Genomic DNA, 22,919 nt, shown 5'->3' with positions numbered 1-22,919 from the left:
TTGGCTCAAATGCTCTATTTTATTTTATTGTGACCTATAATCCTTGTGTATGAACACGATTGCTAAATTATTTACACCCGACAAGAACCCAAACGGTGCAACAACGTGTCATTTCTAAAAAAACTACAACTCCCAGAAACGTCCTTCTACGGCAAGAGAAAGGTTGTCACATTTATCGCACGTTGCATTTTTAGTTAAGTCGTCTAATGCTGTAGCAGGTGGTTTACTGCTTGTAAACATTAACTCAGTGCTACGTCGACCATGGATGAGCATATAGCTGCCATGTGTGAACAGCTTATTAAGGCTGTGAACGTGACCATGGATGCGGAATCGAGTCAAATATACCGTCTGGAGGCCCTTAAGGTAGCATCTTTTTTGGTTATTAGCTTGGTTGTTAGCTGGCGGCTAAATGTGCCAATGATTTGAGAACGAAAGCGTGATCAAAACTCAAATATTGTTAGGAGGTCAAACAGTTTCTCAACTTTAGCGTTGTCTTCTTCAGTGTTCTTTTGTATTATATATACGGGCAATTGTTTCCCAGTTGTTTTGAAAGTTAGCCTATCATGCTAACATCGTCCACTACGTTCATTCAAACGCTAGCATCACGTGGACCATTCAAAAACACCATTAATTCCATAGATAGAGCCTAGTTTTATTTTTCACAAAATATATCATCTAAATTGAGTTGTCATGCTTTGCTTTATGCTATTCAGTTGTAAATATACACACATGTTTACTTTAATATGGCTTGCATTGAATGACATGACATTGTCTTTTTCATTTTGACAGTTTTTCGAGGAGTTTAAAGAGAAAAGTCAACTGTGCGTCCCATGCGCCTTACGGCTAGCCGATAAAGCCCAGCCTGCTGTAATCAGGCATTTTGGGTTGCAAGTTTTTGAACATGTCATCAAGTGAGTGTTATAATTAACTTTGAGATGTCGGATTTTAATGAGAATTAAATAAGCATCTTTTCCCCCCCTCTTAGGTTCCGATGGAACGATATGCAACAACCAGAGAAAATCCAGGTCAAAGACTGCACCATGCAACTGTTGTCGAACGTGAGTAAGATTCTTTTGGTGTTCTTTTATTCATGTAACTGCTCGGCGTTGATGTTACTCCTGCTTGCACCCAGGGTACACATTCGATCCTGGCGGAGGAAACCTACATCAAGGATGTTCTCTCTCGTGTGGTGGTGGAAATGATCAAGAGGGAATGGCCGCAAAATTGGCCGAATATGCTTAAGGAGATGGAAACTCTTTCGAGCGAAGGGGTGCGTATAGTTTCGTATCAATACGGCAAGATGGCGGCAAAGAAGTTGAGAAACAAAATGATCATAAAGCATCAACATTTTACTTAGATCCAAGTTAAAAAAAAATATCCTTCTCTAAGTTTAAACTTTAATTCTCTGAATTAACAACATTCACACAGGAGGCCCAGACGGAGTTGGTGATGCTGATCCTGCTGAGGCTGGCGGAGGATGTGATCACCTTCCAGACGCTGCCTAACCAGCGCCGCCGAGACATCCAGCAGACGCTCTCGCGAAACATGGACAGCATCTTCAGCTTCCTCATGAGCATTCTACACCAAAACATCGAAGAGTACCAAAAAATGGTAAATTAAAATACTGAGTAAAAAAAGCTTTTTAAACATGGAAAAGCTGCATCAAAGTCAAAAGTCAAAGTCTCCTTTATTGTCAATTCCTCCGCATGTCAAGACACACAAAGATGTAATGAAAATGTTTTTTTGTTTTTTTTTTTAGAAAGGGTCTCCACAACATGAAATGAAGGTGAGTGGCTTCTTGTAATGTCTTCCATCTCAAATCATCTTTCCCCATTAAAATAATGCAAATGCTAAAAAAAAATATGCCATTGTATTGAGCATTGCTAATTTTGTTAGCCTGTTAATGGACTTTTGCATTTTGTCATAGCATTTAGCTAGCTGACACTCAAGTTCTGAAAAATATGTAATTCTCCATGTTTAAAGTAACAATAACAAACGTTGTGTTACGATATCAGGCCAGGGCTCACTGCAAAGTGGCCGTGGCCACCCTGAACACGCTGGCCGGCTACATCGACTGGGTGCCCCTGGTATACATCACATCGGGCAATTGTCGTCTGCTGGAGAGCTTATGTCTGCTGCTGAGCGAGCCGGACCTTCAGCTGGAAGCGGCCGAGTGCCTCCTGATCGCCATCAGCCGCAAGGTTCCGTGCGGCGGCGACCTGTTAGGTATAGTTACGGGATTTTCAATATCTCTTAACTTGTTGATCGGCAGGGCAAGCTGGAGGAAAGGAAACCGTTTATGCTGCTCTTTGATGACGTCGCCATCAATTATATGCTTTCTGCAGCCCAGTGAGTTTGTCGTCGTCTTTAGCTCATTCCCTGCCAGCGCAGTAATTTGACGTCTATATTTGTCAATGGGAGTGAATGAGATAATATTTGTTGGCCTTTTTTTTTTTTTTTTTTAACCTGCTTTGTTTACTTCCAGGTCAGCAGATTGCTCAGCCTCCTCTGAAACGCAGTGAGTAGATGTTTCGAATGATAAAATGTGTCTTTCCAATGCTACGTGGATATTGACTACGTTGATGTCTTGTAGACCAATTGAGATGATGGAGCGGCACTACGTGTTCCTCAAGAGGCTGTGTCAGGTGCTGTGTGCACTGGGAACCCAGCTCATCTCACTGGTGGTGTGTACGCGAGTCCTTTTCGTGAACTCGATTTACCGATCCATGTAAATAACGTGTAAAATATCTCCACAGGGTTCTGATGTCAAAGTGAACGTTCCTGTAAACCTCAGCAAGTACTTGGAAGCCTTGTTGGCTTTCACGACACATTCCAGCTTGGTAAGAGGAAATGCGGTTACATTTGTCACGTAAAGGTCTCCACATCGTTTCATGTTTTACCAAACAGTTTCTGAAGTCGTCCACGATGGCGACCTGGACGTCCATGTTCAAACACGAGACGCTCTCCCAGCAGCCCGTCGTTGTGGAAGTGGCCCTCAAGTTCCTCAGGACGGCCATAAGCAACCTCCTCAAGGTCTGCGTGTTGTCATTGCTTCGGAGCCAAACCTGATGTCCATTCTCACTTTTTTTTTTTTTCTTCTTCTCCCTGTTCAGATGGGTTTCCCTACCAGGAACGACCACCCGAGTTGTCAGTATTCACGTGTGGACTTTGACAGCGATGAAGATTTCAGATATTTCTTTAGCTGTAAGCGATTCTACTCTTGAAATATGAGCATCCCTCTCTTAGAAAATGAAATATTTTCAATGTGTGGTTCTCGCTCCCTTTTTAGTGTTCCGCGCTCAACTGGGAGAGAACGTGAGGAGCGCAAGTCGCCTCGTTCCCTTGGAGGCTTTTCAGATGGCCGCAACGTCGCTGCAATACCAGCTCGGCAATGCCGCTCGTACGTAGACTTGTTTGATTACTTTTTATTTCATATTTGATTTGATTTTGACTTCTCTTTCCCCAGCTCTGGTGGACGGGCGCTGCTCGCTTTTCTCCACGCCACTGCTGGAGTGGGACGCCGTGACCGTGTTCGTCGAATGCGTGTTGTCTCAGATGTTTCATAGCCTCGCGGAGGAGGTAACGAACGGAGCCCGACGAAGGTGGCAGACGGCTCGATATAAGCTCCCGATACTTAAATGTCGTGCAGAAGTTGCCCGTGGACGGCGGCGTCGAGCTGCTGCAGGCCGTGCTGAGCTACAACTCCCAAGATCCTCTCATCATGTCCTGCGTGATCAGCAACATGTCGGCGCTCTTCCCCTTCGTCAAGCACAGACTCCAGTTCTTGCCTCGGGTCCTTTGCAAGGTATTATCAAGTTCATATGTTGTTGTTTTTTTTTTTTTTTTTGCAAGATGTTAACCTTCCCCAATCTGCTTTGGCTTCACAGCTGTTTGAAGTTCTTACATTTGAGGCTGTTCAAGAAAATCAGGAAGTCAAGGTAACGGGTTAGTTTTTTTTTTTTTTTTTTTAATAAAAAGATGGAAGAGTAAAAGTATCTACTTCAACACAGGCACCACGCACCCGAGGTGTAAATAACGTGAGGAGGCACTCGTCCTGTGCCATCATCAAGATTTGCAGAGATTTTCCACAGTTGATTTTGGTAATCTAATTGAAGTGCACAATTTAAAGAGCTCAGTATTTTTTTTTTTTTTTTTTTAAATGTCTTCATTTTCCTCCTCCCTTTGCCGCAGTCTTATTTCGACATGTTTTACAACCACGTGAAGACGCTGTTCTCCAACGACGCCAGGCTTACCGTTCTGCAGAAGTACGCCCTGGTGGAGTCTCTGGTGTTGATCAGTAATGAGTTCAAGGATTTTGAGAAGCAAAAGGCTCTCTTAGATGAGCTGCTGGCCTCCATGATGGCTGACTGGACCTCAAACGCTACCAAGCTGTGAGTTTGGAGTCTCTTTCTACCGCTTTGGTGACGTTTACCGTTAACCCTGCTTTGCCTTCCAGCGTGCTCTCCTCTCCCGCCATGTTCTTATCCTTCGTCGGAGCCGACCAGGCTGCCAGCGAGCAGCACCAAGAAGAGGACCCCGTCGGTACCAACAGGGGGAGGGTAAGCGTAGCTCATTTATCGCCGACCAACAGCGACATCGCTAATGTTTTCCCTCCATCTTCCTCCCAGCTGGGCTTCTGCTTGAGTTGCATGTTGGCCGTGGTGAAGCGGTCGCGCTGTCCCGCCGACCCGGAAGCCGCCAAGGCCGCAGGCTTCCTCGTGGGACACTCGCCGTCAGGCTCTCCCATCTACAGAAACCCCTGCGCCCCCCAGTTTTTGGCTTTCCTGCCTAACCTTCTGGCTCTCATCAAGTATGTCTCGGGGATTCACCACCAATCTGAATTCCGAATTGTAACATTGTCTTCCCTCTTTCTGCAGAACTTTAAACAGTTTGTTCGCGCCGGAGAACAGAGCTCACCTGAGTGAGAACTTCACCAAAGTGTTCGACCTGACGGAAGGAGAGAAGAACGTGGTTCTCGGTGAGGCTCCTCGACATCACCGTATTACGTACACGACTTGGTTCAAGTGACGTCTCGGTTCTCCAGGTCTGTCTCAAAGCGTTCTGGATTCGTACGACACGCCGGCGTTCAAAACCAACCTGGAGCGCATGCAGTTCTTTCTCACCCAGCTGTACGACAACTGGTAATTAAAAGTCTTTTCCTCGCGGGCCTCCTCGATTTCCATCCTCCTTTTACCCGTTATTCTCTTTTGCAGTTTCCAAATCCTGGGAAACGCCGGCGTCTCACTGCAGCAGGAGTTCTTCGACGTCGACAGGCTGGCCGAAGAAATCTCCGCGTCGGTTTTCTTCTCCCTCGACCACGTGCCCGACTATAGACTTCGACCCATCATTCATATCCTCTTCTGTTTTGCTGTGTGCTTCAAAATGGAATAACGCAAAGATCAAATATCGTAAAAATATGCATTTTAATGTATGTGTTTATTTATTTATTTATTTATTAAATTTATGATGACTATGCTTCCTTAACAGCTCTTACGCTTTTTTCTAAAACAAATGGTGGTGTCGTGTCCAGCCAAATACAACGACAGTCTCCTCTGCCCCCTGCTCGGCCCGCTCTTCAACTACGTTCTCCAGGTTTGATATTTGCCGATAAAAGTACACGATCGAGGCAGTTGGTCACTCACCTGATCTTTTTTTTTTTTTTTTTTAAATCCTGTAGCGATTAAACGTGAAGTGGCAAGTCATTCTCCAGAGGGCTTCTGTCAAGTAAGCCTGGACTGAATATTTCATGTCACTGCGTTTTAATGTTTTTATTCGGAGTGTCAAAATGTCTTCTGTCAAATTCATTAAATTTTTTTTAAATTAATTTTCACAGTGGTGAGGAGGAAGAGGAGGTGGTCGTGAGTCAGGAGAGTCAGGTGACAGAGGAGATGTTGGAGGAGCAGCTGGTGCGTCTTCTCACCAGGGACATACTGGATTTCATCAGTACGCTTCTCTACTCACTACCGCCATTTTGTTTTACATTTGAAAAAATCAAAGCAATGAGTCACTATTTTTTTTTTTTGGGGTGAAAAAATTGTAATTTTTCATTTGCAGCTGCGTGCTGCATTTCAAGGAAATATCCCGAAACTGCTGTCAAACAGGAGGAAATAGAAGGTGAGAATCATATCTGGCCTGAGAAAAATATCGATATACCATTTATTAAAAAATTATACTTTGGCTGCCCGGTCGATTGGCTCTTTTAAAAATATCTTTTTTCAAACCGTACAACAACTAAAGGCGAAGAACGTTCTAATGCTTTTTTTTTTCCGTTCCTTTTGCAGAGGAGGACATGATGATGGATGCTCCGCAGGCATCATCTACTGCCGCGGTCACGAATGAGCTCACTGAGCTGGGGAAAAGCCTCATGAAGGATGAGGTCAGAACTTGTCAGACCCTTCACACAAGCCAGCACAACTTCAAGTTTTTCGCTACCCCCCCCCCCCACCTCTTTACACAGAACATCTACATGACCCTGTTGTCCTTTTCCTTCACCTCGCTGTCATGGAGGGACGCCACGTACTGCCACCGCACCGCTTCCATCATCTGCTGGACCCTCCTGCGGCCGGTAGGACAACCTTTGAATAATTGATGACCTTGGAAGCGATGACGAGCTACATTCTTCCCTGCGCTTTCTTTTGTGTGCAGGTGGTCGGATGTAACCTTCTTCCTGAGGCGGTCTCTTGGTTCTTCGTCAGTGTCCTCAAAGGTCTCCAGATGCACGGGCAGCACGAGGTGTGCTACGCCAGCCTCTCTCTGCTGGCCATGCAACTCTACGAAAGCCTGGTAATCTTTCTTCAAGAAATTTATTTCAATTTAATTGTGGCCAAGCGTGTAACCCTTTTGTCCTTCCCCAGCGTGGTCGTTACACAGATCTGAGGACGGTGATGACCCAGATCCCCAATATCAATATTGAGTCCCTGGACATGTACGATCGCGGGCTCCTGGAGCCCACTGCGCAGAAGCTCAGCGAGAAGAAGAGGAAAGAAAAGTTCAAGAAACTCATCGCTGGGACCGTTGGGGTAATGACACATTTGACCTTTAGGTGGCGATGTTGCTTCACTGGTACCATATACACAGTTGACAAATTGTCGTCAGTTGTCTTCCACTTGACAAATTCAAATTAAATGTCCAGGCAGTGAATGAGTTAACTAGAAATATTTTGAGTTCCCAACCCTGCTTGCATTTTCCTCAGAGAGAGAGAGCGAGAGAAAAAAACAACTACTCGTTTAATAGGCTTCTCTCTTTTCCCTCGCCAACAGAAAGCTCTGTGCCAGCAGTTCAGGAAAGAAGTCCACATCCGGAATCTTCCATCTCTCTATAAGAAGGCGAAGCCAGACAGGGATTTGCTGTGCAGCGACGAGACGACCGGGCTCACGGCGCTCTTCAGCCAAAGAGAATAACTTTTTGGAGGAGGAGGAGGCGACAGCTTCTTTAATGAACTCAAAGCACGAGGTGTGCTGCTCTCAATATATCGTTAACCTAAAAGTTTAATTGCCTGCGAAAATAAAATCTGCTAACAAGAAGAGTCCAGTGTCAACAATGACCTGGATGACTGAGAACCGACAAAGTCATTTTAGTAAGCACATTTATTTTTTATCGATATTATGACAGCAATTTAAAAATGACTTGGGCAATTATGTTGTTAGGCTAACGATATCTTGTCAACGTCTCACTGCTGCTGCGTATGCTTGCTATCATTATTCAAATTTTTCTTTTCTTTAATTGCCAAGCAAGGTAATTTCAACGAGGAGTAATATTTCCCCCTCATCCACAATAATCAGTTCCTGGACGTGCTCACGTTGTTTTGCATCAAAATTGTTATTACAGTGTGTTTAAGTTAAATTAAAAGGAGGCATGATGCTCTTTTTTTTTTTTTTTTTTTTTATGAACTGAATTTTACTGAATTAAATATATTCTGGAACATCTTATTTGGTACCTCATGTAGGAATTTTCCCATGGTGACAATTTGATAGTGTAATAAGCTATTCTGTATTGTATGTTATGTGCCATACTTGGTATTTGTCACTTCTAATCAGCGCTCCAAGGACTATTTTACGTTCCGTCATATTTTTCTTCCCCCGTTATTTACCACGCTATGTTTAAATAAAGCCACATAATTCTTCCATGTGTTCATGACACATAAAAAAAAAAAAAAATTAACCTGTGATACATTCCTCTATTGTCCAAGGAATTGTTTTAATTTCATTTTTTCTGCTTTTAATGAGCAGTGAAAGAAATGATTAATTTTTATGATGTAGATTTAGCATTATTTTTGATTTTCCCTTCTTTGTAAGCATGCAGAAAGGCAGCTCAACAATTGTACCAAATAAGGTGACACAGACCCTTGGAACATTCACATCAGTCTCTGGTAATTGTCCATTGAAAAACAAAAATTGCTTGTAACACTAAAATGACCTGTAAAAACAAGGGAAAAAAGCTTTTGTAAAAGTTTAGTGTGGGTTATAGTTGACTTTTGAATAAAATAAAAAAAAGTTAATGTTTCTGGCTTGTTTGTGCCTAAAATGAATTGAATTCAAAATTGTTTAAAGTTCAGACAATGGGATTGTTTTTAAAAACATTTCAACGTGATTAGTACTAAAAATTTTGAGAACCACTTGACCACCTCATTCATTTAAAAATATATGAAAAATAATGAAAAGTATTTTTGACCTGGTACCTTGACTTTTATTCCATCCAATAATAACCACGGTTGCCTGGCAACTACGCCATTTCCGCTCCAGTCAAATGAGCTAACAGCAAACAGGTGAGTTAAACTCGTAAACAAGTCTTCTGAACTAGTTTATTCGAACCCACGCTGGTTAAACACGCCCGCCGAGTAGTCGTTTGTTTCGACATGTGCGTGTTGGCGTATTTGTTACTCTCGTCTATCTCTTTTCGGGACGACAATGACCGGCCATTAAGGAAAGATGTCCGGCCAGCCTCACCGAGCGACCGGCTGATGGTGGGGGGTTCAACCGTGTCAACCCTGAGGAGCATTTTGTCTACTGCTTGGTGAATATAACTTCGGCCACAGTTCAGGTAAAAAAAAAGAAAAACTATCATTATATTGTGCTTGGATTATTTAGGCAAATTGTGAAAAAAAAAATCATGTTCAGAGTAACAAATTATATGAAATAACTAAAATAGAAAGAAACTACATATTCTAATGTTAACTATAATTATAATGAAAGTGTCATTCGCTTTTGTCTTTTTCAATACCAACATGAGCTTTTAAGAATTTTAAAAGGAAAAAGGGGAAACAATTTTAAAACTAATAATGACCAAAACAAATCATTAATTTAAAAAAAAACTACTAAATTACAAACCTTCTTTAGAAACTTAATTAAAAAGTCAAAACAAATTAGCAACTAAAAATCCCAAAGTATTTTAAACCTTGTCCCATTGTGAACTGTAAGAAAAATTAATAGCTAAATTGAATTTTACCGTCAATGTCAACAAGTATCTATGTTATGGTGATTTTTATAAATTTTTAAGTGCCGTACTGATGATCTGCGATCACTTGAGAAGTCCTGAGTCCCACTAGAGTTCTAGGCAGGACCCCTTGCGCTGCGCTCTGATTGGCTGCTGCATGCAGTTCTTCTTGGATGCAGCAGCCAATCATTGCATCTGATCTGTCTTACCACAACCAAATGACGCATCACTGGACAGTGAGTTTTATACTGCCCTCTTGTGGCGAGTACACCACAAGGAGGCAAACTTCAATTGATGCTGTAGGACAAAAATCTTATTACTTATTAGATTAATAGTGGACAAAATGTTTTGCTCAAAGGCCACGTTTGATGTTTAAAAGGGATAGATGGGTCAGGTTTTTTATTCTATGTGTTTGTGTGTACATTTTGTTAAATTGTACCATAATTTAATTAACTGGTTATTTAATGGCATATCTAATTCTTTTATTTTTCATCAATTTATTTATGGGTTAAATCTTTTTAGTGTATGTACAGTATGTAAATGACATGAGTGTTTATCTAAATGAAATAAATTGGACCTTTTCTCCGTATAATTTTCCCTGGCGACGACCCCTTAAAGAGCCTCGCCTGCCTGTCTGACCTCTTCTGGAATCTTCCATCACGCTGTATGCCGTCAAGCCTAAAATCGGTATGAATAGACTCGTTATTCATTTTAACTTATTTTTGACAAGCAATTTCGAGAATAGGCGAAGCTTCACGAACTACCGCTGCTCGTTCAAGTGTACATTTTTAAAAAAAAATAATTTAATGTAATTACAGGAGCTTCAGTGCGGTTTTATTGTTACAAAAATTCCCCGGGAACAAACTTGTGCTTTTTCAGAGCAGCATTTGCTACTTAAGTAAAGTCATAACCGATTTGTTGTTGTGCGGGGGAGAAAAATAGTGCTTATTAAAGTAAACAATATATTCTACATTTATAAAGCGCCGACTCATCGGAGCCACTTGTTCCGACACTTTGCTTGAATGAGTTCGGTGACCTGCACTCAAAGTCTACATTCTATGGGACCCCCTGCCCCCACAGCAAAAAAAAAGTGGCAATTATTCTCATTGAGTGACCGAGGGCAGCTTTACAGCGCTTCATCTCCCAGTGTGAGTCCTGGCAGCTGTAAGGCCCGGCTTGCGTGTCAAGCTCGGACAGACGCAAGTCTGCTAAACGGAGACCAGGCCACTCCTCGCGACGCTAGACCATTGCCACCGCCTCACCCTCCATAAGGGATTACTGGTATTTTCAGATTACTGCTCAGCAAGACTGAACTGTCTGCCTCTCTGACCCCCTTTTTTTTTTTAACAGACACATTGTTCTACTTGCTGTAAAAAGCAAATACAGGGGAACACACAAAGTCAAACAGGTTCATGCCGAAAACACTGGTAGCTCGAGATACGAATCACCTTGCGTACCAGTACAACAATACTCGCAAGCATATATTCTTTATCATCTTAGCCATTTTACTACTGTACTGAAAAACTGACTCTTATGCTGCCCCCAGGTGGCCAAGGTGTGCACAACAAAATGCATAGACCAATATGACTAAGCGGAAAATGCTAATTGTTTTCGCTAGATTGTAAAACAAATGGGAAATTGTGATGATGAACACGACGGCTACAAATACAAAACGAATTCTTTAACTTGAATCAAATGTCGTATCTCTTTTTGTAACGTTATAAAAGGAACCATTTACGACCTGTCCTACATTTGGGTACTGAACCGCAGATCGACTTGATGGGTGGGGGGGTTTAACCCTAGAGCTGCTAGCTAGCTAAGTAGCATTAGGGCAAAAGTGGTCTGTGTTTGTTTACAGTAAAAACCGAATGGATAAGTGACCTGCCCCACCTCCTTACTGTCCATAATGTCTAGTCACGGATGTCTTAATTAAGCGGGGGGGGGGCGAAACATAAAGAATTGGCTGGCATCAGTTGGCAGGGGTTGGGAATGTGTCAGGGGGAGGGGCTTGGGTAATACTAGCTTTTAATACGGGCTGGGCTGTTTTGTGGGTGCCACAACGGTGCCCTGCCCATCTGCCAAAAACGCCCACCCGCCCACTAACACACTAACAGGTGCATGTGTGTGTGTGTTGCTCGTCCAGCCCTGTCCTCACTTTGCCTGGGTAGCAGATGGTGAGGGGTAAGGCTTGGACCCACCACCCCACCCATCTCCACTCCAAGCTACCCCACCTCTCTTTGTTTTGTTGAGGAGTGCTGAAAGGCGAATCCCAGTCCCCCCCCTTGTTCACCCACCCCATCTCAAACACACACACGCATATAAATCCTTGGCTGGCTGCCATTGGCGGGACTCAGTCAGGTGTCCTAATGCTTCAGTTAGGGGAGGAAACGCTGCTTAATCTGCCCATCGCGTGCCACCGACCAGGGCCTGGCCTCTTTTGTGTCTGGCACCCCTCGGATTGCCCCCCCCCACCCCCCCACCCCCCTTCATCTGTCTTTGCCCCTTCCATCCCAACCCAGTTTCGAGACAACCAAGACGGTGTCATCCTTATTCTTCAACTTCAGCCGTCAGTGAACTCACGCAAAGCAGCAGGTGATGTTTTGGCATGGTTCAGATGCTAGAGTGGTCATCTTCCAACGTGAACGTTAGGGGCTGAAGCTCCACTTGATCCAGATGCTGCGTCATCAGTAGGTGGATAAGGCGACAAAGTGAAAGTGAAAGCACAATTGGGAGACCATCACAAAAAAATATGATTCTATGTGGAAATTAGGACTACTACTGGACTTATTGTTAGCTTATTGCTAACATAAATGTGAAATAGCATAGATGAGCTAATAGAAATTAGCATTGCTTTTTTTAAGTCAGTTCAAACCACTCACATGCTTAATTTTTTTTCCCCTTGGTGTTTCATTGGGGACCTTCTCTGTCTCTTCTTGAAGAGGGGGTTCACGGTATCTTACCTTGGAGTGACCTTCACATTTCATTTGATGTGTACATTTATCCCCCATGCATCTTGTGGATGTCACGCATCCATCACTCGCTCGTAACTTATTTGCGCAAGGTGCAGCGCTCTGATTAGGATGAATGATGCTTCTCGGGGCACTTTGATACCATTCGGTTGCGTAACCACAGAGGGGAAGCAGGAAAGGGGGGGTCATTAACTTTTGACCCCTGCTGACCTTGGCTTTAATTGACCCCTGATTTGGTCAGCGCTTGAGAGCACACATAAGGTCAAAGGGCAAAGTGTCCTCAGCTGTGCTGTCATGGAAACGACAGCGGTTGCTCCTCCTGATGGTCACTTTCAAATTTTTTGTTTTGTGAATGCACCTCTGTTAAGTTTGCGCTCTTCTGGCCTACACACTGCAGCAAGGAACCTCATCTTGCTCGTCCGCCATTTTTGTCCCTCAAACACACAGATTTTCGTCCGTCGCCACTCTTGCTTCCCCACTTCCTGTTTGTGACCGTTGTGAAAGGGTTTCCTTGCAATCAGCGCTGCGGTAGGGGAGGGAAAAATCAATACTTTGAATGTAACGAGTAGCTGCGGAATATGGGAATGATTTATGTCGGGATAGCGAATTGGAGGGGTGGCGGGGGCGATGATGTTGGCATTGTATGTGAGACCCTAGAGGAAGAACTAAAAGCCTTTGCTGCTCTTCTTCCTGGCACCACTCATCTCCTTCATCTCGCTTTCCGTTTTTTTTCTGCTTTCTATCTGACACCACCCTCGTCCCGCTCAATCACGATGGGACGTGCTGGAGTGGAGCAGGTTCGAAAACACCACCAGCTATAAACGACATATACTGTAAGCCCCCCCACACACACACACCCTTCGGGATGAATGAGAGCATGTTAATAAGACCGTACAATCGAGGGGTGGGTGGGGGGGGGGCTCGGGATTGCACGAGGCGGGAAAGAATGTGAAAATGAAGGAGCATAGCAAAATTGTGTGTGTGCTTGCTTTAGTGCAGTGGCCCCACCTACCCCTCCATCTCTTAGAGGAGGCAGTCCCAAGAAGAAGGAAGAGGAAGAGGGGAGGGGTCGGGTCCCCCCCCCCCTCCCCATTGACACACAAACATCCACTCACTTCTTTTCTGGCTCATACATGCATTCCACTCCATGAGGGGAGCAGCGGCTGAGGAGGGAGCACACGCCAGCGTCTGCAGGTGTCCCACCCTGCATCTCCTCTTCCTCCTCCTCCTCATGGATGCTTCATGACGGTACTATTCCCTTTTTTTTTTTGTTCATCCTCTTGTATACTTTCGTCTGCCCGTAAAGTTTTCCTCCTGCATTGTTGGGGATTTCCTCTCGTGGGTCGCCTAATCGGTCAGCGTCCATGCGGTGGTGGCGGCGTGTGGATGTTCGGGTTTCCCTCCGTGCTTGTTCACTTTCTTGTAACCTGCATTTGCTTGTATGATTGGATAAGTTGGAATTTAAAAAAAACTAAATTATGTATGGCTAGGCAATCTATGGCTCGTGGGCCACATGCGGCCCGTGGAAGTGTCTGATCTGATTCCAAAAAAAACTGTAATAATCAGTTCTTTGTTAAATTTATTACGGCCATTTTCCCTCATGTGCTTGAATTATCTAGAATGTAGCTCGTGTATACAATCGGCGCATATTCCCGGTGCACGTTATTGTTGGTACCGCGGGAAATTTAGCTTGTTTGATGACGTGGCAAATTTCTTATAGTTGTCGTAAGTTAATTGTGTGTTCAGATGCACGGAAAAGATTGAGCCAGTCAGACCGGTGACCGCTTGCCTCGAAAATTGGCAGGCACCCAATACTCCCTTTGGATTACAAATCGGACTCCACGTGTCGCCCACGGACAATTCTGCATGCTAGCCAATTTGGTATTTGCGGTATTGTTGTATTCTTTTCAACTTTGACCAACGCTAACTACAATCCCCTTAACCTTCCGTATGTTTTGTCGCCTAACTTTATTGATAATGTCTCTATCCGGCCTTTTATATTCTTAACGCTCCATCTTTACCATTAAGATAAATTCAATTTACAGTCTACAAATATTCCTTCATTTCCATATGCACACATCCCTTTCTTCTGCTCATCCCCCCCCTCCCCAAAAAAAAAAAATGCTCCACCCCCTCCAAAATCACACACGAGCTTGTATTGACCTGCTAATAGTATTAGCCAGGGAGCGAGCGTGTGGCAGCAACGGGGTCACATCCCTCTTGGGTTTTGGATGGTCAGCCCCTCCGGACACGCTCTGGCCCCCGGAGAGGCGGTCATCTTTCAATCTTTTATTTATTTATTTTTACAGCAAAGGTCACAAAAGTCAAAGGGTAATAAGTTTAACCCCCGAAGGTCTGCAGGAGTCAGGGGTCGCCAACAAGGCTGTAGCGAGGTTTGCATCATCAATCAGTTGGCCCGTTGCTCGTATCGATGCTCATTTGCATGTGTTGCTAAGCACTGAAGGCTTGATACGACATATGGACAAAAAAAAAAAAAAAATTGGGTTATTTGGGCTAACTTGGATGATGTTTGTTTTCCCTTCCGAAAGATAATCCCCAAATATGGAACCCAACATGAAGGTTGGGGTTTGTTTTCGCACATTCTACAAGCCACACCCTTTTTCAGCGCCATGCGGCATGAAAAGGGAACCCCGAAAAAAAAAATAGGCTCGCTCCATCGTTTCTTTTTGTTGCGACTGAAACAATTTGGGCCTTTTTTGGGGAACATTTTTCTACTATTTGAGACATCCATTTATTTTAAGCTTTGTTGCAACACTCGAACAATGACCGAAAGAAACTCGGCAGCAATATTCACGTCCTGTATCCAATTAATCGACAAAGTCAAAACGAATTGTACAAAACTCTCCTGTTCCAAGTAAGTGCTGTACAAAGTGCTGCAACTAAATACATAAATACTATTACAAAGTATCCATTTATCTATATCGGGGTCCAGCCTGGGGGGCCATTTCCAAACCCGCTATACAGTCCCCCCCCCCTCCTTTGGCCTACATGAGAATGTTACCACAAAACGTGGGTGCTGAAAATAGCACACATTTTTTTTCTTCTTTCGAAATCAAAAATAGTGAAGAATTGTATTCATTGTTTTGGTCAAATTTTTACTAGAAAATCTCACAAGAAATGTGGATATTTTCCATTTTTTAATTTTTTTTTAAGAGTTGTAAAATATTATATATTGTCCCCTAAAACGTCCACTCAAAATTCTTATTTTATGATTAGTACGATGAAGTTTTTATATAGTAGACGGGAAGATTCTCTGAAAAATTCACCAAAAATTCATAAATCATGATTTGGGAGTATCACAATGTGTAAATGATTTCCAATGCACTTTGTTGAGAAGAAGACGCAATCCCTTTTTTGTCACCGATCACAGCGAGATTTCGTTTTCTTTTTCGTCAAATATGTTAAACCACTTAGCTACAACACAAAATTTTTTTAGCTTCTTTCCTACTCCACCCCAATTTTTTTTTTCTGTATGAGGCCACGAATGGAATAACTTCTTCCATCCTCGATCTGGATAGATACTCGAGACCTCACTGCGGATAAGTGCATCCCACCTTGCTTGTGTTTCAGCATCTCTTGATGTCTCCCCCTCGCTTGGCCGACATTAGCCGGTTGTCAGCATTACGCTGGGCCTAAAGCCAGACCGTGGAGCCCAGTCTCGGCATTTGATGACAGGAAATCAAAACTTATGGAGCGGAGGGGAGGGTGTTGCGAAATAGTGTCATCAAAATGTAATGTTTTCTTTTTATTTGTGATCCAACAGAGGCGAGATGGAAGTGAGCAAGGTTGAGGTCGCGATGGAGCGTCGTTATTAAAAGGTACGTTTCAGCACTGGATGTAGACCACATGCTATCACGTTTAAGTGTGGCGGCGAAGATGTTTGTGTTGCTTGGTCAGCGCTCGCACAGACAGAGAGCATCAATCAAAAAAAAAAAAAAATGCACATGAGGCATATTGGCCCTGTAAAATTTTGGAAGCTCGCAACTGAATCAGCAGGGCAAAGGAAATTTTTATATAATATTTTGTATAATAAATTAAAAGTATTTTATAGAAATATTAAATAGTGACTGGAGCTTCTGTGATTTTATTTTTGTAAATTATTTTTATTGTAGTCTATGCGTTAGGTAGGCGACGCTTGTTTTAATCAGACGCCATTTTAATTTTTACGAACTGAATTGATGCAAAATTATGATTCACGTAACATTTGTCATTTGAACGGTTCCGCTGTGGTTTTATTTTTTGAATCGCATGGCAGACCGCATCAAATGTTCTTACGGGGCCGTAAGTGGCCCACGGGTTGTAGGTTCAAAACCCCTCGTGTAAAGATTATCTTTTAAAGACAATCTTTGTATCTATTCTTACTTAGAGGTGAGGTGAACGACTTCTGAACAATTTAAAATCGTCAATCCATGTTTTTTGAAATGCGTAGTGGGAGAAGAAATCAAAACCACATGAGTCCATCTTGTGGGTACTGCCCATCTGGTTTTGAGAAGGTCTTGTCAAGACCTTGGATAATGAAAAGCTGGCTTGTTTGCGTCACGCAATGTCGCAAGTGTGGCCGAGTGGAGGGCGTGTGACAAACGGCAGGTGCGCCTGCAATGTCGATAACGAGTCGGTGATCAATCGCACGCTCAAGGTCTTCCCGGTTAGTTTGATCAGCTGACGGGTTCACGTGCATTATGACTTCGATAATATCTAGCACAACTGAATCAACATAAAAAAAAAAATTGTAGAAGGAATAAGGTTAGCGTACTGTATATTTTTTAATTTATTTATTCTTTACTTACCTGAATCATTTCCACTGCTAATTATTCTCCACGCTTGCTCGGGTGAGACTTTTAAGAGGTCGAGAAAATACAAATTAGTGAGGTTTCTCTGATTTAATCAAAATAAAATGCATGAACAGTCTAATCAGTCAATTTTTAAAATACCATTCTAAAATGTCGTCCGCGTAAAGTTCCCGGCTTTGAAAGATGTCACTATTTGGCAACCCTACTTTAATTTGTTCATCGATACGAATGCTAATTTACAATCGTGGTATCAAAAGTGAACATGTGGTTTTGTCGTCTAATAGCGCTCGGCTGTTGTAATGTGCACAAATGCTCTTTGTAAAGGTCATGCGCTAACTGCTTGTACCCAATAAAATGCTCATTGAGTAATCCTGTGAAACGGCACTAATTTAATGTTGGACTTTTTGCCAACAGCCTGTGTGCCGTTCCAGGGGTTATACAGTACACGGGGAAAAAAAAATAAAATAAAAAAATCCCAAATGGAAGTCGCCGTCTGGCTTCCCGTGACGCTGGGGATTCCTCGTAGCTTGCGGTCAACCACGTGCTCAGACGCGAAAAAAAAAAAAGTAGACGACAAAGCCTCGCTGCTTTGTCTGAGGTGAAAACAAGGTTATCAAGTTTCGCATTTGATTATGATGGAATTTGGCGTGGAAATTTCAAAGTTGAAAAGTTCCCGTGGGATTTAAAGATTGAGTTTGTGATTTGGAAACATAAAACCTTTTTTGTCATATTTGTTAAAATAGACATTATGACTTAAGCAGAATATGATTAAAAAAAAAAATCTGACACCTCTCAAATTTGATATACAGTACAAGAAACCACCGCCCTTGAGGAAAAACAACAAATCAAGTTGCACAAGTGTGCACACCCTTATAAGTTTATATTAAGAAAGAACTACTTAGATTCAAACTAAATGGGAGGAGTGCATGGACTAATTTTTGTTTTTAGTCAGTTACCTGCGTGAACAGTGTGGCGGGAATGACATGACCCCGTGCAGTTTCCTCTGTCACATCAACTCTACCATGCTTCAACCCGCTCGCTTTCTCCATTCATTTTTTTTTTTTCCCCTTCGCTCCCCTTTCACTCTTTCGGCAGGACTCCTAATGGTAAATCTAGGAGCGGTACAAATGTCACATCAGTTCACGGAGATGCCAATTGTTTGTAGCCAGTGCACACTTGGCAAAAAAATCTAATAGAGAGATGTTGTCATGGGGTCACCAGAAGCACCGACGTCAGTCATTTTTATTCCCGGCCAAATTCTCATCACGTTTTCTCTCTGAGGAAAATCATGTATCATGTCATTATATTAAGTTTTATTATTTTCCAACTCCAAATTGAAGTCTCCTTTAAGCAAATGCTGTAGGGCTCCCTCTGGTGGTATACCAAAGAATCGCTGTCTAAATGCAATTCAGTTGTGTTTAACTTTTAAATTCAATACATATTTCATTCTAAAAACATACACATTTATTGAGGCACAATTTTATTTCTCACATGCTTGCAATACATTTTGAGTCATAAGTAGTTTTATTACGATGTGTTGATGTTTAATCCTTTTGAGAATATTTTTCGGATTAAAACCACGCCTTGTCTTTGCTGAATCCTTTTACTCAGTTCTACTGTACTTAATATTAATGAGGTTGCACAGTACGTTAATGATTTTTCAGGGTCATAACGGCCCTCTGAGGGTAACCATAACTACAATGTGGCCTGCGAGGAAAATGAGTTTGACACCCTTGGTCGAAAACATTCACATGAGCTCTGATGTGCTTCCCATCTGAATCACACAACCTCAAGTCCAAAAACTGGAGCGTCAACAAACAGTACAATATGGTGCATCAGCAGGAGGCCCCCTTCCAGACCTGTTTCATAATTTGGGCTGGTCCAGCTATTGTATTGGCCTTTCTTTGATAAATTTACCTCCAGCTGATACAATGCGTCAGTCTTTTTGTTTGGGCCGAAGACAATTGCTTGTGCAGCGGAGGTCCTCGGGGCCTTAATGAAGTGCTAAAGCGTACACATTGCCTCCAGGGCACCGGGGTCATTTTATTTCTCTTAACGTTGGCTGACAGCTAACGGAATGGACACCCGCTTTTGAATGGAGCCTAAGACTAAAGTTCAGAGGATGATATCATTACCGCATTGTTCGGACCCATGTACACGCTGAGGTCAGTAAAGCGTAAAAGAACTCTGTCAAGACGGAATCCCTCAAATATCCGTTGAGTCGCAGTGAGAGACTAACTGAAGGAGACAATAGATGTGAGCGGCTCGTCCGTAACGAGTTACGCTAACACGAGAGACCATACTTGGATGAAGTTTTTGGGCCTGATGATGGCCATTTGTATGGTTTAGGCAACTATGCTAATATGCTAACTATATAGCATTTTGAGCTACACTTAGATGAACTCTCTGGGCCTGATGATGGCAATTTGTATGATTTAGGCAACTATGCTAACGATATAGCATTTTGGGCTACGTATCATTAGCCTACTTGCATAATTGCCCAAGTCACTCCTGAATGTTTTTAAAAACAACAAATTCACCTTTTGCGGATTACCAAACCTGAATGACTCGTGCTGTTCAGTATTTATTTTAAATCATTATTTATTTGATTGGGTACCACAACTAACACTACTATGCTAAACTGTTTGAGGGGACAGTTTTTTTTTTTTTTTTTTTTTTTTTTAGGGGGGGGTATGCGTTGGGGTGCTGAAGATTTTGGGACAGATGGCATTTAGCTCTAGCTGTGCCGAGCTCAGTGGGACCCGAAGCTTAAGAGGTTAGGCCTGTCAAAACCACTCTGTTCATTTAGCGCCTAACAAAGTCGGGACTGTCAGCCTGTTCCGTTTAATAAACTTAAGATTTTGCTTTTGTTAACGTCCGAGCAACATTTTTTCACAACCCGGTGACCCCGACAATATCCTCGAATGCACTGTGAATTGTCAGGAAGGAAAGTCTCAAAATATGTGAACACAGGGTTGTTTACAGATTTTTTAAAAAGTTCAAATTGAAGACCTCAGTTGTACTTTAAATGTATCAAGTTCTTCTACACTTCAAAACTTTTAAAAAAATGATTCATGGAAACCATAATAAAGACATTTTCAAATGATGGTAAAAATATAAACATAACACCAATTCAGTTTGAAATGTGACAATATTAATATTTGGTGCTTGGTGAGTGCAGTTGAGCTAAATAACAATTCTCCCTACATTAAATCTATTAAATATGACTATGAAATAAATACAGTAGATGTTTTGGTTACAGATCACCACAAGGGGGAGACATACTGCAGTATCTAGTTATTTTTTACAGTATAGACTTAGACTTAGACTTAGACTCAACTTTATTAATCCCTTGGGATTACTCCTTCAGGGAAATTCTGTGTCCAGCAGCAGTAAAATACAAGATACACAAGAAAAACACAAGAGATCAAGATATACAGAAGATGCAGAAATACACACAGTGCAAGAGATAGCAATGAAATGTAAAAGAGGCCAAAAGATAAACTAGGAGCAGTAGAATCACCTGCCTTTACTCTCCTGTCTCTGTGCACACAAAAGTTAAACAAATGTTCATCTCATCCTCTTTTCTCAATTTGTTTCAGTGTTTGCAGTGGGTCAAAGGTTGAAGACTGGTGTGTGGTGACCTCACAGAGAGGCCAGAATGACATCTGACCCCTAAGCGGGCGTGCCGTTCAACCCTGGAGGATACAGCTCAACAATGGCCAGGCACGTGCCTTGCCCTGGTCACCATGGTAACAAAGGACCTTTTGGCACAAGGGGGCGGTGTTAGGCCGGGGATATCGGTCATAGCTGTCCTTTCTTTGTGATCTGCGTTAACCATCTGCTGCCAATTGACTCGGATACGTAGGACACATCCTCGCCACCATTGACGTGGCCGACTGGGTAATCTCTGCAGGCAACTGTGAAGGTGCTTTTTATTCTCACAATCACCTGGAGAGATTCTGCAGTTTGCCTCACAATTGTGGCCGTATCGTCGTCATTAGGCGTTTTGAATATTTTGCCAATCTCAGAAGTATTCGTTTTGACTCAGAGTTGTTCGAAAACGAAGAGATTCATCAGCATTGTTCAAATGCTTCCAAAAAAAAAAAAATGGCCGAGAGGGTTAAACATAGCTGGATTTCGCTCCTCAAGGCTGCGTCTTCACCCCTCTTGTGTTATCCCCACTGTCTCGTCCCGCCTCCGTCCACATCTATTCTGCCGTGTTTTGGTGAAATCTCAGCTGGCAACTGTGAGTCGTTCACTTGCTCCTCTCACAATGGCCTCTGGGATTATGCTAAACGCGGCGCCGCGGCCTCTCACTCTCCCGCGCCCATCGAGCGGCATCAGCGACGCCCTTTCTGCGGCGAGAAGACCGCGGGCCCTCAATGAAGATGTCACTGCGATTACACAAGAGCCTCTCACCAGGACCTGTCTGCTCTTCCTCACCACCCTCCTTCCCATTTTCTTGGGTTACCCAAAAAAAAAGTCTTTTTGAAGCGCAGCCTCTTTTCATAATGCATGCCTCGCTCGGATTTGCATGCCACTCACTTTGCAGATGCTTGCGCTGCCATCTTGACTTACAGTGATGTGGACTGTACACTCGGGCCAAATTTTCCCATGGCCATTAAGGTGCTACACACTTTAAAAGGTTTTGCCAATAATTGCGTTAGCATAGCATTAGCATAGAGGTGGTTAAAGGAGCCCCAAAAATTAATTCAGAGTAAAGTGTAGCGTAACAGTGGTTCTCAAACTTTATGTACCACCTCAGAAAAAAACCTAAACATTTTGCATTTTAGCTTTTAGCAATTAGAAAAAAATATTTAATGCATTATATTATGTCCAATACATTTTAATTTAATCAGTATATGCTCTACAATTTTCTTTATAGCTCAAAACATGCCTTCAAACATGTAGTAGTATTTTTTTATTTTTTATTTTAATTAAAGTCCAATGTCACTTGGTCCACCAGCAAGCCAGACTGAGTCCTACAGTTGGACCTCACGCCTCGAGTTGAGAACCGGTTCGTTTTCCCTCTCCTTACTCACTAGTGACGATGATGAGATGAAGAACTTTCTGATGTGGATGATACTGCATCAGGAACTGATTGGCTCACTCTCCAAATGCCAACAGTACCTGATGCATTGCCTTCAGCATCGAAAGAAACGTCGCTAATGGATCACCCACCCATGGACCCGCCCATTTTTTTGCCCCCCCTCTCTCATTCTTGGATGAGCAGGAAATGACCTCATGGCAGCAGATGTTCTTGTAAAGTTCCCAAAAGCTGCTGACACATCACTGGCCTCGACCACCTGCTGACCACCCTTAGGAGAAGGTCAGCATTTGCATGACACAAGCCACCTCCAAAGATGATGGAGGAATATTAACAAGATCAAATTATAATCGACAAAAATGGGTCAAATGGTTTGTACTCGAATAAATAAAACTCGTACTTGCAAAATATAAAACTTGAAACTGAAAATAAACGTGTTGAGCTTGAAACTTGAAAAATAAAAATATTTAAAATTAAAATACTTGTATGGAAAGTTTTTTTCGAGTTGAAAATAGCTTTGCTTCACTTTGGTAAATGTTTTGGCTAAAATATTTATTTTCAGGTTTCACCTTTTTATTTTTCAAGATTGTAGGTTTTTTTTTCTCTTCTTTTTCAGGTTCAACTCTTGTCTGTTCAAATTCAGATTTTTTTTCCAGG

The 22,919-nt window shown here is 42.6% G+C and overlaps 1 protein-coding gene and 1 long non-coding RNA gene across 3 annotated transcripts; both read left to right on the top strand.

The window, feature by feature from the left end:
• The first annotated feature begins 155 nt into the window (after window positions 1–155).
• On the top strand, window positions 156–8,497 carry LOC125978821 (exportin-5). The gene is made up of 33 exons (XM_049736578.2): window positions 156–363; window positions 790–911; window positions 986–1,058; window positions 1,133–1,270; window positions 1,429–1,611; window positions 1,760–1,786; window positions 2,016–2,201; window positions 2,273–2,349; window positions 2,486–2,518; window positions 2,594–2,684; window positions 2,757–2,840; window positions 2,908–3,033; window positions 3,114–3,204; window positions 3,290–3,400; window positions 3,467–3,579; window positions 3,650–3,805; window positions 3,888–3,938; window positions 4,011–4,100; window positions 4,192–4,391; window positions 4,457–4,559; window positions 4,629–4,810; window positions 4,878–4,978; window positions 5,045–5,141; window positions 5,214–5,350; window positions 5,495–5,592; window positions 5,678–5,724; window positions 5,834–5,943; window positions 6,055–6,114; window positions 6,282–6,376; window positions 6,458–6,565; window positions 6,646–6,783; window positions 6,855–7,019; window positions 7,260–8,497. The coding sequence occupies exons 1-33, from the start codon at window positions 262–264 to the stop codon at window positions 7,398–7,400; spliced, it is 3,636 nt and encodes a 1,211-aa protein (XP_049592535.1). The 5' UTR covers window positions 156–261; the 3' UTR covers window positions 7,401–8,497.
• A 169-nt stretch (window positions 8,498–8,666) lies between these two features.
• On the top strand, window positions 8,667–22,741 carry LOC125978833 (uncharacterized). Of its 2 annotated transcripts, XR_011087849.1 has the most exons (4): window positions 8,667–8,764; window positions 8,923–9,039; window positions 16,186–16,240; window positions 20,815–22,741. It is a non-coding gene; the product is annotated as an uncharacterized lncRNA (long non-coding RNA). The 2 variants fall into 2 exon arrangements; XR_011087848.1 differs by lacking the exon at window positions 8,667–8,764 and having other exon boundaries at window positions 8,802–9,039.
• Window positions 22,742–22,919: the final 178 nt, after the last annotated feature.

This window comes from Syngnathus scovelli, chromosome 12, assembly GCF_024217435.2.
Source record: "Syngnathus scovelli strain Florida chromosome 12, RoL_Ssco_1.2, whole genome shotgun sequence".
In the NCBI taxonomy this organism is placed as follows: Eukaryota; Metazoa; Chordata; class Actinopteri; order Syngnathiformes; family Syngnathidae; genus Syngnathus; species Syngnathus scovelli.
This window is presented reverse-complemented; position numbering and strand designations above follow the sequence as displayed.